Source organism: Camelus ferus, chromosome 12 (assembly GCF_009834535.1).
Source record: "Camelus ferus isolate YT-003-E chromosome 12, BCGSAC_Cfer_1.0, whole genome shotgun sequence".
NCBI lineage: Eukaryota > Metazoa > Chordata > Mammalia > Artiodactyla > Camelidae > Camelus > Camelus ferus.
The window spans coordinates 41,379,524-41,394,117 of record NC_045707.1 but is presented as its reverse complement, the minus strand read 5'-3'; the positions used below and the strand labels follow the sequence as shown (position 1 = coordinate 41,394,117).

Here is a 14,594-nt window from a genome sequence, read left to right as displayed (position 1 = left end):
GTGCTGTTTAGTTAATTTATGCAGTTATGCAACCATCACCACAATTCGGTTTAAGAACATTTCCATCATCTCCAAAAGATTTCTCATGCTTGTTTACAGTTGCTCCCCATCTGTATCAGTTTTGAAAGCGAAAGCAGTAGACACATGTGGAATATTCAATATCGCCTCTTTGAAAACAACTGTTTGCTTGAGGCCCTGTGACCCTCTTCTACAGTGACTTTTTTATTAGCATTTAAGTTTTGTAAGTTTTTATTTTTTGGTTAAAGGCAGTTTTTATTAATACAGCCAGGAGAGAATTTTGGACTCCCACCTGTATTTAGTTAAACCATGTATAACACCTGTCATGTGTGCCTGCTGACGTGGCCATCCAACTTTAATATGTTCTCTAATTGCCTTTTCCCTGGCTTCTGTCTGACACCAAACTACCTTTCCAGCTTTCTCTAATTATTTCCTTATATAAAGTTGGTTCTCCAGCTAAAGTGGTCTATAGTCTGTTCCATCAGTCTTCACTATCCTGACCTTCTCTTACCTCCAGCCATTGAAATCATACCCCCCATCTTCAGAGCCTGACTTGTATTCCGTAACCTCCACAGATATGCCCAGTTACCGTGGCCAGAAGTGAGAGCTTTGTCCTCTGAACACCTCTAGCATTCTGTACCACTTATGTTACACAAATTCTATTTTAATCGTTTGTTCTTAATGAAATGGTGTCCTCTATAAACGTATAAATTCGTCAAGGGCGCAATCTTAATTATGTGCATTTTTCCAGCCCCTAAAATCCTTACTAAGCCAAAAGAGCTACTCAGTGTTTGTGAGTAAATGTGAACAGGGAAAGAGAATGAATTCAAGCTTTTCATTTGAAGTAAGGCAAAAATTGTTTATAATCTGTTTCAATCTGGGACTTGGTGGACTTTTCCACTTGGAAAGTACTGCTACATACTTCAGTTGCCACAGGAATACATAAGACTCAACTTTTACCCTGTCCCGGTATAGGTATGAATATGGGATAGGACTGTGGATTTTGTTTTGTACCACTTCCCTTCACCCTACCCTCTTTTGAACAAGGAATGAGAGAAAGGTATTTTTCCACCCTTTACCAGTTCTCTGTGAAGATTTTGGTAACATATATTTGAAACCAAGATTACTTCATTAAAAAGCAGCAAGATCTTGGGGGGATATACAGCTTATTTGGTTTCATGATTTCTGCTGTTAATTTTATGTCTCCTGAGACAGGCTCTCCGGTTCTCAATTTATTTGCTTTCAGTATGACATCTTCAGCAGCCTGGGTATTTTCACTTGCCTGATATTGAGATCAAAGTCAACATATTCCCATTTAGGCCAACTCTTCTCATCCATTTGTGTGTTCAGTAAATATGTACTCAATGCCAGGCCTTGTTTGGTTGCCCAGTTTCTAACAGTGATACCATCATTCTCCCCATCACTGAGACTTGCCCCTCAGAGGCATGTTTGACCCAGTTGTCTTCAAGGACTCCAAATCCTCTTGATTCTGTAATCCACATATTCAATTCCGTGACTGTTTATTGAACACTGTATGTCAGGCACTTGAGAGGCAATTGCAGGTTAAACAGATAAAAATCCGTCTCTTGTGACATTTACGTTTTAGCAGGAGGAGCACATTCTGGACACGTGGTTGACATGAGTGGGGAACGATGAGGAGGCCTGGTGGTGGAGCAGCGTGTGTAAAGGGAGATAATTAGGTGACGTCAGAGATGTAGTAGGGGGCCTGATCATAAAGGGCTTGTGGACACTGTAAGGTCTTTGGTCCCATTGCAAAGATGCTTGAAATGTCTCTTGGGTCCGTCCTTTGCCATTTCCCTCTACCACAGGCCTCTTTCAAGCCCTTGTTTGCCCAAGCTTGTATGACTTGAGCAGCTTCTTAATAGGACTGCCAGCCTCTTCTTCCTTTATTTCACCCCATATACTGCTGCCCAGTTTCTCTGTCTGAAAATATTCATTTCTTATTCAGCCATGATTTATTAGTACCTGCTATGAATAAGGAACGATTAGGTGCTGGGGATACAGCACAAATAGGAGAGACCTGTTCCCTGCTCTTCTGTCATTTGGGAGACCAATTTAAACAGTATGATTATATGAGTAATTATTTAGTTATAGCCACATGGCTGTATGACCCTGGGCAGGTTGCTTAGCCTTTCTGTCCCAATTTCATTATCTACAGAATAGGGATAATAATGGTACCTACCCCCACAGAGTGGCGGTGCTGATCAGATGAGGTAACATAGTAAGTCCTTACTTAAATGTAAGCTAGAATCCAAACTCCTTTGCTTTGTGTTCAGAGTCACTTATTTACTTTGGTAGCTTTATCAGGAGCTGCCCTCCCCACCCACATCATCCTTCTTCCTTTAGACAGACCAGCCTCTCTGTTATTTCTTGACTGTGATCACTTCTGCTCACCCCATCTTTGCTCTCCTTTTGATCTCTGGTAACTGCACTCCAGTCCCCACCTGGATTCTTCCTGTCATTCAGGGATCACTTTAAGTTTCAACTTTTCATGGAGTCTTTCCTATAGGACCAGCACCACCAATCCTAGGATTCTTAATGTCTGTGCCCTTCAGTCATCTGTTTGACATGTGGATGTCCTGGTAATCGAATACTTATTTCATACCTGCTACATCTTCCTTGCACACTGTTGGGGATATAGTTGGCATGTAGTACATCTTTATTAAAATGACAATTAGTTAAACATGTCTTATGTTCTCTTTTATAGCATGTATAGTACACTCCTGGCTCATAAAAAACTACATATAAGAAATTTTGCTGCCGAAAGCTTTACTTTTTTGATGAGAAAGGTTAGTTTGATAATTTCTGTGTTTATTGCTCATTAATCCTCAAGAATCCAATGAACAGAAGCAGATATCTTTTATAATATGGTTTTTATGGGCTAATTTTTTTATATAACAGAAACTTTTACTGTTTTGAGTATATCTCACCGTATGGTTTTTGCTCACTAATGTGAAATAATTTGGGTCACTTTTTTATTGTTATTTAGTGCACATATGTATATCTTCTAATTCAAGTCAGTAAATATATGAACAGTGAGATTAACAGGAGTTTTTATGGTAATTTCCTGGGAGGAACTGATTGCATAGTGTCATTTGTGTTTGTTTTCAGAGGGATTTTGTAATGAAACAAAAACATTGCTATTGGATTTCTTTTATACTCATAAAATATAAGTATACGATTTACTTTAAAAGATTGACTGTTGCCTTATATAGTTTTTCTTAGTACATACCTTCATATTATACCAGTGAATTAATCACTCTATTGTGTGGCATTACAAGTGATAATACACTTATTAGTTTAAAATCATTGCAAATGCCTATTCCTTTTAGAATTTTGTCCTGATTACATTTAAATATGAATCTTTAGAACAGCAAATAATAATAATTCATTTGGGTAATTTTTACATTGTAAATACAATTTTTGATTTGCATTTTGTATTTTAGGTTTCTGATAAAAATGCACTATTCAATTTAATGTTTCTTGATCTTGATGAACATCCAGAAAAAGTAGAAGGAGTTGGACAGTTGCTCTTTGAAATGTGCAAAGGAGTCAGAAATATGTTTCACTCCTGTACAGAGAAGGTAAATAACTGGGAGAAGTACTTTGAGTCGATGTGAAAGGGATTAAAAAGAAAGTAGATAAGATTTACACAAATAATGTGGAGAGAGAATTACTTGGAATAAATAGAAAACACTAAAATGGAGAGCATTAGGGCTTTAAAAACAATGCTTACCTAATGTAGGCCATGGGTCCTTAGGTATTTTTCACTTAGAAAAATCACTGCTCACTTCTTCATCTTGGATGCTTGAAGGTAATATAAATTGATGAATGAGAGAGGGTGGTGGGGTTTGGGCAGCTTTGTGATAAAATTCCCTATTCTAGTGTGGAAATTCTTTTGGGACACATAGTTAACCATCAGAGCTGCCATATCATTGATTATCCCAGGTCAGATTTTAAGGTAGCTTAATCAGAGTGGGGAATAATCAAGTGGAAAATAACAATATAATACTTAAAAATGAGAGTGTACATGTTCATTTTCATGAATCTTGGATTCCCACAGGCAGTGAAGCTAATTTTGCAAAAGTTAGGACCAGTTACTGAAACAGAAGCTCAACTTCCATGGATTTTAGTTGGAGGAACACTTAAAAATATGGTCAAATCCACTGCAATCTACATCTGCAAGGAACATTTTGGTATATTTTTTGAATGTTTGCAAGTAAGTTCTAATTTTTAAGAATTTGTAATAAGGAGTCCATGAGTTGATTGTTGTTGCTCTTAGTTTAGCAGATCACTCCTGGGGATTGTGTTTTATAGTTGTTGTCATTATACTTTGACACACTTACTAGGATTTTCCTTCCCCTTACCCACTGTACTATTTTTATTTCATTTGCTATCTTGAGATGCAGTAGAACATAGTGGTTAAAAGCACAGGCTTTGGAGCCAGACGGCCTCTGTTTGAATCTTGGCTTTGTTTCTTACCACTAGTGTGACTTGGGAAAGTTAAGTCTAGTCCTCAGTCTTTTCATCTGGCAAATGGGAGCAATAGCATCCCCTACCTGTGAGGAAATACTTGTAAAGAACTTAGAACAGTGCAATCAGAAATGTTAGCTGTTAACACTAGTGACTCCTGGTAAATGTGTCTTTTTCTTTCAGAACAAAAGAATGTGAAAATCTGAACTGCTTCACAATATTTTCGTGATTGGATTAACAGATGAGTTTGATATTTGGTAGTTATTCTCTGTGTTAAATTCTTCGTTTGCAGGACTCGATTCTGGATCTACATAAAAAAGTAACCAAAACTAACTGTGGTGAAAGTTCTGAACAGATTAAAAGGTTGTTAGAAACATATCTGATACTTGTAAAACATGGAAATGGATCAAAGATAACCAAACCTATTGATGTTTGTAAGGTGAGGTCCCAATTTAATTTGCTTAGAGCCTGTGCATTAGAAGCTGATTACTAAGTGTGCATTGTTTTTTCTTTTATTTTACAGGTATTGTCTCAAACATTACAAATAGCGCATCTCTCCACATCTTGCCGGGAGACCCTCTTGGATGTAATTTCTGCTTTGATCCTAGGTGAAAACGTTTCCTTACCAGAGACCCTCATCAAAGAAACCATAGAAAAAGTAATTTACTTCAACAGATATTAATAGAGTAATTAACATGCTTAGCATTGAATAAGCCTTCTGGGGAATACAAATGAAGCGTGGCAAAGGCTCTGCCTTCCAGGAATTTATAATCTTGTTAAGGAGATGTGAGTTGCATTCTGTAATGGAATTAAAACAAAACATGATAAAAGCAAAATCTGTTCACCAAATATTCACCCAACATGTATAACTTACCAGGTGCTGGGCATGGACTAGATATGGCAGGGTGGACGCTGTGGTGCCTGTGATTTTTTTTATTGTTATGGAAGTGGGGCCCTGGCAGTGTGTAGTTAAAATCTGTTGAACTAATCTCTCGATGTCACGTTGAAACATACAATTAATTCTGTCTGGAGCTGAGGAACAGAGAATGCTTTCTAAAGGACTTACATTTGGGATAGTCCTTGAAGGTTCAGTAGCAGTCTGCCTGTCAGAGAAGGGGTTAAAAACTCTAGGAGAAGGAACAGAAAAGTTGTGTTCAAAGATCTGTGCCACTTCTGACACATGAAGTGTGAGGTCTGTCAGCAAGGCTCTGCCTGGCTTTGAAAGATTAGGTTGGATTTTGTCCGGCAAGTAGTGGAGGACCCTGGAAAAATGTTAAGCAGAGAAATGACTTAATGAGATTTGCATTTTAGTGAATTTAGAAGATGAATGGGAAGGAAGTGGGATTGAAAATAGGTCGGTTCGGTTCTTCTAGCTTCGTGTAGTGCAGCCTCAGTATAGAAAAAGGTATAACATCGAGCTGCTTGGCCTTTCGTGATTCTCTGTAGCTGGGAAAAAATTGAGCAGTGCTTAGGCAGAGCCCCACATAATCACAAGAAACACAGTGCCCTTCGATTCTGTAAGTCCCTTTGGCAAAGGCCGAGCACTTGGACAGCATCCTGCTTGAAGCATGCCCACCGTTCCTTTATTCGAGCTTCTTTCCAGAGGAGCTGGGCCCGGTTCCTGCGTCTCACCTGGGTGTGTCCCTCTGCACAGTGGCAAATTCAGCAACCCAGCTGTTTCTGCCTCCCATGACTGTATTAACTTGTACCAGGCATCACACTGCTTCTGGCTTGCAAGTTGGAGGACCTCAAAGGTTTTGGATGTTTTTATTTTCAAGAATGGGAAAGTATCTTCTTTGTATTTAGACTAATATTCTTTACCTCTGGTCCACAGATTTTTGAGAGCAGATTTGAAAGACATTTAATTTTGGATTTTTCGGAAGTCATGTTTGCTATGAAGCAGTTTGAGCAGGTGAGTGAGGTATTAAGTCTTGGACATGTTTTGTTTTATTTTGAATCTGTCACGATAAAATAATTAAAAATCCTGTCATTTGTGTTTGTTTTTTGAGAGGAGGAGAATAAGTATTTGATGTCTTAGTCCATATTTTTGTTTTAAGCAGTTAAATTCCAGTTTTTGGTCACAAGTGAAACTTTATTCCATAGCTAAAGCATTTTAAATCATATTAGGTAATCAATTTGTTTATTTTAATAATCTTCTAGGAAGTTATAGAACCATGTGATTAATTTGAAAAAAACAGTTTAAGGAACTTCTGTGTGAATTCGAAGCTTAGAAAATAGTTTCTGAAACACTTTGCATTGGAGGAAGGCTATGAATTCATTTCCTTGCTGCAAAAGAGATACCCAGTAGAGTGAAATAGAAATCTTTCTCATCAAATCCTGAGTTTATTTTCCCCTCACTGCCATCATACATTTGCCACTCTTTATAACCGGGATCCTGTAATATACTTCATGGAAATCTATCTCTTCTCTCATTTTTCCCTTCAGTGTTTAATAATACATGTTTTCATTCATCTCAATAAAACTTCTTTGTATGTGCCCTAGCCTTGTTCCTTCCTGCCCAGCGAGGACCTTTTATCTCTCCCCGGTTTTCTTAGGAACTGCATCCTTTCCTTCTCCTCTGTTCCTTTTGTCCTTTTTCTAAAAAACTTATTTTTATCAAAGTACTCTACATATGTAGTTTAAAAAAGTCAAACAGGGCTAAAAGGCAGTCACTTGAGCCTCACTCCCATCTTCCTCAACAGAAACAAGCATGTCTAAGGATTTTTAGCTAATTTTTTCTGGTATTTATATTTTTAAATCATCTGAATGTACTGCTTTCCCTTGGCACATTAGTTTGGTCCTCATGCGTAAACTTCCTCGTACAGCAGATGGAGTCTCATCTCATCTTCTCAATCAAATCACATCACAAATTTGAGTGTTTTATAATTACACTTCCTTTTTTGTATACCCTTTAATTTTTCCTGAAGTTACTAATTTTTTCATTCTTTAAAAAGTGAAAGTTGTTTTCTTTGAAGAGTTGGGCAGTGAATCTGTCTTCCAATAGCATCGCAGAAAGCATTTCACGCATTTTCAGATTATTCAGCAGCTGGTTTTTTTTCTTCTTTTTTTTCCTTTTTTTCTTTTCTTTTTTTTCTTTTTTTTTTCCTTTTTCTTTTTTGGAGGCATTGCTTCTGGAGCAGTTCAAGTCTGAACAGGTTGCTTTCTGAGCCCCCTGCATGGATGTCATACTAAGACTTGCCTTTCTCCTGTTATCTTGGGTCCTGTCTGTTTCTCTTATTGTAGTTTACTTTCTTGTTTTGATGGAACACATTCTTTAGGGGTTCCTGAGAAAGGATGAATGGAAGTAGAATTTTGAGATTCAGTACATCTGTAAGTGTCTTTATTCTCTCCTCACAGTCTCACTAGTACGCTGGGAATAGCATTCTATATATGTATAGATTGGTGGGGAGGGTGTTAATTAGGTTTATTTATTTAGAGGAGGTGCTGGGGATTGAACCCAGGACCTGGTGCCTGCTCAGCATATTCTCTAGTGCTTGAGCTATACCCTGTTCCCCCAGCAGTCTAGATTCTGTCGTTTCGCTCAGTGTTTCAGGCATTGCTCCCTTGTCTCCTGGCTTCCATTGTTCTGTGAGGAGGGCTGATGCTGTTACTGTTCCTGATCCTTTGTGATCTCTTCTTCTCTCTGTGGAAGAGTTAGAATCTTCTCTTTATTAGGTGTTCTGAAAGTTGTATCTGTTACAAAAGTGGTTTTCTTTCTTATTTTTAGCTTTTTCTACCCAGCTTTCTCCTGTATGTTGAGGATTGCTTCCTGATAGATGACGCTGCGGTCGAAGATGGAGCTCTGGCCATTTTGGCCAAGCTCATTCTGAACAAAGCAGCACCTCCCACTGCTGGCTGCATGGCGATTGAGAAGTATCCTCTGCTTTTCTCACGACACACGGTGGGGTACGTTCTCAGTCTGTGTGCCCTGTGTTCTCGGTAGGATTTCCCATTTAGAAATAATGTATTCAGAATACTGTAAAAACTGAAGATCTAGAAATATTAACTGGAAAGATGTCCATGATACATTGTTATGTGAAAAAAGCAAATCTGAAGAAGAGTACGTGTAATGTGATCCCATTTTGCAAAGTTAAAACCAAAAGTATATACAAAAACACAGGAACACGTAGGGAAGGACATAAAAACAAGTTAACGTGGTTAACATCAGGAGGGTGGGAAGTGAAAGAAAGAGGTCACTATTAATTTTTTTAACTTTTTATTTTAAAACAATTGTACATTCACCAAGAAATAGTCCAGAGAGTTTCCATACACCCCTCTTAGTTTCCCTTAGTGGCAACATCTTATGTTAAGTTTACTGCAATATCCCAGCTGGAAAAGTGACATTGGTACAATCCACCAGCCTTGTTCAGATTTGCATGTTTTATATCACTCGTCTCTGTGTGTGTATGTATATGGATATGTAGTTCTGTGCAGTTTTACCTCATGTCTATTCATAATCACCACCCGAGTCAGGATACAGTGGTTCCATCACTGTAAGGATCTCTCATGCTACCTTTTAATAGCCACATTCCCCAAGCCCATCCCACTCCATCCCTTACTCTTGGCAACCACTAATCTTATTCTCTATTTTTATTATTTTATCATTTCAAAAATAGTATCTAAATGAAATTATATGGTATACCTTTTGAAATTGGCTTTTTCACTCAACGTAATTCCCATGAGACCCATCTAAGTTGTTGTGGGTATCAGTAATCCATTCCTTTTTATTTTGAATGCCTTTCTGTGTGCTGTTACTGAGTAGTATTCCATGGTAAGGGATGTAGCTGTTTGTTTAATCATTCACTTGTTGAAAGACATTTGGGTCATTCCTAGTTTTGGGCTATTACGAATAAAGCTGCTACAGACATTCATGTACATAGCTTTCCATTTCTCTGAGATAAATGCCCAAAAGGGAACTTGTTGGGTTATATGGTAAGTGCATGTTCAGTTTTATAAGAAACCACCAAATGGTTTTCCAGAGAGGTTGTGCCATTTTACGGTCCCACCAGCAGTATGAGTGATCCAGTTTCTCTGCATCCTCACCAGCATTTGATATTATCATTGTTTTTTGTTTTTGCCAGTGTGATAAGATGCAGTGATATCTCATTGTGGTTTTAATTTGCATTTCCCTAATGGCTAATGATGCTGAACATCTTTTCATGTCCTTATTTGCCATCTGCATATCTTCTTTAGTGAAATATCTGTTCATTTCCTTGACCCATTTTCTAACTTGATTGTTTATTTCTTTACTGTTGAGTTTCAAATCTGCTTTATATATTCTAATACAAGTCCTTTTGTCTGATATATGGTTTACAGATGTTTTCCTCCCTATCTATAGCTTGTCTTTCTTCACTTAAGATTTGTCACAGATCAAAGTTTTAAATCTTGTTGAGGTCCAGTTTATCACCTTTTCCTTTTATGGATAATACTTTTGATGTCAATTCTAAGAACTTTTTGCCTAGCTATAGGTTTCAAATATTTTCTCCAAATTTAAGGTTCGTAATTTTATGTTTTACATTTATGTGATCCATTTTGAGTTAATTTTTATGTAAAGTGTGAAGTGTAAGCCTGCCTATGAATGTCCACTGCTCTGGCAACATTTTTTAAAAAGGCTGTTCTTCCTCACTGGACTGCTTTTGCAGCTTTGTCAGAAATCAGTTGGGCATAGCTGTGTGGGTCTACTTCTAGACTCTTCTGTTCCATTGATCGTGTGTCCACCCTTCTATAACACTACACTGTCTTATTACTAGAGCATAAAATAAGTCTTGAAATCTTGAAAAAAAAATCCTTCCACTGTATTCTTTTTCCAAATTGTTTTATCTATTCCTGGCTCTTTGACTTTCTCCGTAAGTTTTAGAAGAAACTTGTCTATGTCTACCAAAAACACCTTGCTGGGATTTTGTTTGGAATTGCATTAAATCAGGGTCGATTTGGGGGGAATTGACATCTGCCTAAGGATACACAAAACTACCAACTTTGTTTATGTCAGGAGGAAGGTGAGGGGAAGGAAGAAGTGACTATTAGCTTTTAAAGTATATACCTTTGCATTGTTTGAGTTGTTAGAAGGGCCATGGATTACTTTCTTAATCTCATTAAAAACCATACGTACTTTTTAAAAGTTGAAAACACAGTTTATATAAATATTTGAGAGGATTTTGCTTACCATTTTTCAAATAGTTGAATGAGCATGCTTCTAGAAATAATAAATCAGGAGACTAGTTTCCTTATCATTCATACATGTTTACAGATAGGAATACGTACATAGGAATAAATCGTTTTCTGATTTCCATCGGATGAGTCAGACCTGCTGCTGCATGCCTTGAGTTTGTGCTGAGTACTCAGCTTGAGGCATCACAGCATCCCCCGGGTGGGTGTCCTTGTCTCCATAGTCACATAGCAGAGTCGGTTTTTGAGTGCGATCACCATGAGGTCCTGGAGGAACTCATCTTCACAGGCCACCCTTCTGCCGACCTCGAAAGTATCTTCTCTGTCAGGACATACTAAAAGAGTCTTGTTGGTTTTTCACTCTGCTAAGCTCTGATTCCTGAGGCGTGGGTAATGAGTAACACCTGTAGAATTATTCCCGTGGAACTTCTCTTTTGACTTTGTAACGCCAAGCCGATCTCCAACGGGCAGATTCCTTGCAAGTGGCCAGAACTCTGGGTTCTGGGCAATGGGAGTGAGGTAAAGCCCAGGACCTGCCTGAGGCTGCTGGTCACTCCTCACACAGCCATCTCAGCCACCTCAAATCCTCCTCGGAATGTGACGTGATAAGAATAAATAAGTAAATATAGATGTATTAACTTAAGGCAAGTGCCACAGGTTCTGTGTTTCTTTCTCTGAGAAAAGACATCTTTCTGTCACCCCCACAGAGATAGGGTAGTACATGGTCAGCTTTGTCTGAATATTCTTGGTCACACTCCATCCACTCATCTCACAGATTTGTTGTGAGAATATAAAGGGATAATAGATGTGAAGAGACTCTTCAGAAGATAAATTTATTCTGTCATTTAACAGATACTTGTTTAGTCAGGCCTGTTCTAGGCGCTGGGATATAACAATGGAAAAGAAAAAAGTTCCTTCTTTTGGGGCGATGACATGGGAAGGCATGTGAGGCAGATGAATAAATAAACAAGATAATTTTAGGTAGTGATAAAAAGAGAAACAAAACAGGGTGTTGAGGGAATGGACGGAGAGGCAGCACTACTCCCCTCCAGACGGGGAACCTTTGTTCAGTTATTATGATCGAAGGATCCAACCTTGCAAGGAAAGGCTGGGGGAAGGCTTTGCAGGCAGAGGGGAGCGTTATTGCAAAGGCTCGAGGATAGTTTGCAGAATAGAAGGAAAGCCTGTGCGGGCAAAGAGCACTGAGCAGGGAGGAGAGTGGAGTGAGAGGAAGTGGGAGAAGCAGGTGAGGGTCACCATCCAGGGTGAGGCCGTCTAGAATGTGAATTTTATTGGAGGAGCTCATTGGCGGGTGTGATGAAGCAGGGAAATGACATGGCAACTAATGACTCTATACCTTTTTAAAGCATCTCAATACTTTAGTTGTAAGATTTTTGCAGATTACTGAGTCATGGTTACTCCTAGGAAGACTGTATATCAAGGCATGGTGACTTTTAGAAATCGTCAGTGAAATTAACTTAGTTACTGATTGGAATTTCTGAACATTTATTATCCTGATAAGTTAAAAACAAAAGAGAATTCAACTTTCTGATTAATTTTAATGATAAAAAGGATACAGGAATATCCTGTAGTATTCTACTTTTATTCCATGATGAGTTTAACCAAACCTAATATGGAGGATAAATTATAAAAACAAATCATTTTACTTATTGTTTCTATGACTTTTCTTTCAGTTAGATTTCTGTCTTTTAAATAGATGAGGCATAGTTGACATTGGCAGAAATAAAAAGAGGCAAATGAGTGTGCTAAAGTAACAGACACCTAAAACTGAATGTCGTGTCAGAAAATACCGTTGAGTAACCACTTATCAGATTAAAGCAGCAGAGAAAGTTACTTATAAATCATAATCATGTTAGTGGCATTTGTCAAATTCCCCATGATTTCTTTGCAACATCATTCTACATTTGTGAAGCAGTAAAATTCATGTCAAAAAAGAGAGGTGGGGGTGGAGGAAGTCAGTTCATTCCAATAAATTACCTCTCCAGTTCTTAAAAACGTGTCCATCAGCCCAAAATTCAGAAGTACCTAAAACCAGAAGAAACTTGCTTGATCTTATGAAGTAAATTGAAATAGAAAATAGAAGAAAGTAGAACTAATGGGGTTGAAAAAGCCTGTTGCTGAAAATCAGTAAATTACTCGAGTTTAGTTATTTTCCACCATCACCACCGGTTCCCTCTTCCCTGCTAATACTCCATGCATGGAAAGGAACCAATTTTATTTCAAATTTCAGAGGGCAAGAGCAATTACATTCTCTCTTATTTTAAACATTTGTCTATCTTTTCTTCCTTTAGATCCTGTGTAAGGCAGAAGACCAGATCCAAGGGAGGCAAGGAACAGATCTCAGTATTGGATCATCTTTTATCTATAATTCAGTTACTTCCAGATAAAGATACTACTTATCTTTCACGTTCTTGGGCAGCCCTTGTTGTGTTACCTCATATTAGGTGAGAAAATCAACTGTGTTTAATTTTGAAAGGTGTTTTAGCATGCTGATGAAAACATTTATTAGCCATTTTTTTTGCTGTTTTATGAAAAGGCCATTGAATGCTAGTCTGAGCATTTCTCTTTTTCTCCCCACTTCTTGGCCAGACCCCTGGAGAAAGAGAAGGTGATACCACTAGTCACGTGCTTCATCGAGTCACTCTTCAGGACTGTTGACAGAGGGAGCTTTGGAAAAGGTCAGTTACAATCACCATTTGTTCTCTTGTCTTTCTTTTCTGGCACACCCAGAGTATCTGTAAACATGTGGGTAGCAGAGAATAGTACTAACATTGTGTTCTGGCAGAACCCCCTCGTATGGTAAATAGGGAAAAAAAGAGGCTGAGGTGGAGGCGTTACACTTGTACCTTGTAATATGGTGACCGGGTCAGGGCGGCTTGAACATTAGCTGAGACCGAAGGTGAAGTTGCAGAAGGTTGCCGTGGTCCAAGAAGTCAGACCTTCAGCTTTGAGCCCCAGCTTGTGTCTTGTTCCCCATCTTCCACACTGTCTGTCCTGTATACACCTCGTGCTCCAGGCAGTCGCTTACTCTGAGCAAGACACTTTCTTTTACAGACCTCTGTCTGCCCTTGCATGTGTGCTCCTTCTGCCTAGAGTTCTTTCTAGGTCTTTCATTGTTTAGTGAACTTTTACTTAACTTTCAAAACTCAGCTCAAGTGCAGTACCTCTAGGGAGGTCTTTGCGACTCAGCCAAATTAGGCTGCCCTGCCCCAAACGCTATTTCCTGTTGTGTTCTTGTACATCTCCCCCCCACTAGCTGAGAACAGCAGTTTACAAGTAAATATTGTGTTTTATTCTAGCTCAGTACTTTTTTCCTAACACGTGTATAGTAGTCATTCCTTCCTTTGAATATTAGTGTGCTAGGTTCTGTGTTAGATACTAAGCAGACCTGTTAGAGAATAAAGTAGACTCACCTCATGTCATGTGCTCAGTAGCCACACATGGCTAGTGGCTACCATTTTGGATTGTATCTACATATTGGCCCGAGTATAGAACGTTTCTACCATTGCAGAATGTTCTATTGGACAGCCCTGTTCTAAAGTCTAGAGCAGGGGTTGGCAAAATTTTTATGTAAAAGACCAGAGAGTAAATATTTTAGGTTTTATGAGCTGCATTCAGTCTTTGTGGCATCTTCTTTTTGTTTGTTGGTTATTTTAAACAACCTTTTAAAATTGTGAAAAGCATTCTTAGCTTGCCAGCCATATAAAAATAATCTACCTGCAAGATCTGACTCGTTGGGCCATAGTTTGCCAACCTCTGGTCTAAGATTAAATGATTGATTAATTAATATAAATTGAGTGGATTACTGGTAGTATCATTGGATATGTAACTTCTTAAAAGTTGGAGTCATAAAGTGAACAAGAGTTTTATACAAAGATGATAAGCTTTTGGAAAGT

The 14,594-nt window shown here is 38.4% G+C and overlaps 1 protein-coding gene across 2 annotated transcripts in view; it reads left to right on the top strand.

Annotated features, from left to right (window-relative positions):
* UTP20 (UTP20 small subunit processome component) overlaps nucleotides 1-14,594 on the top strand; it is an 85,969-nt gene that overhangs the window by 5,635 nt on the left and 65,740 nt on the right. For both annotated transcript variants that reach the window (XM_032493532.1, XM_014560384.2), the window contains exons 6-14: nucleotides 2,747-2,828; nucleotides 3,486-3,623; nucleotides 4,103-4,258; nucleotides 4,805-4,951; nucleotides 5,036-5,170; nucleotides 6,347-6,424; nucleotides 8,240-8,418; nucleotides 12,990-13,142; nucleotides 13,288-13,376. In XM_032493532.1, the coding sequence (XP_032349423.1) occupies nucleotides 2,747-2,828; nucleotides 3,486-3,623; nucleotides 4,103-4,258; nucleotides 4,805-4,951; nucleotides 5,036-5,170; nucleotides 6,347-6,424; nucleotides 8,240-8,418; nucleotides 12,990-13,142; nucleotides 13,288-13,376 (1,157 nt within the window). The remainder of the gene's footprint in view (nucleotides 1-2,746; nucleotides 2,829-3,485; nucleotides 3,624-4,102; nucleotides 4,259-4,804; nucleotides 4,952-5,035; nucleotides 5,171-6,346; nucleotides 6,425-8,239; nucleotides 8,419-12,989; nucleotides 13,143-13,287; nucleotides 13,377-14,594) is intronic.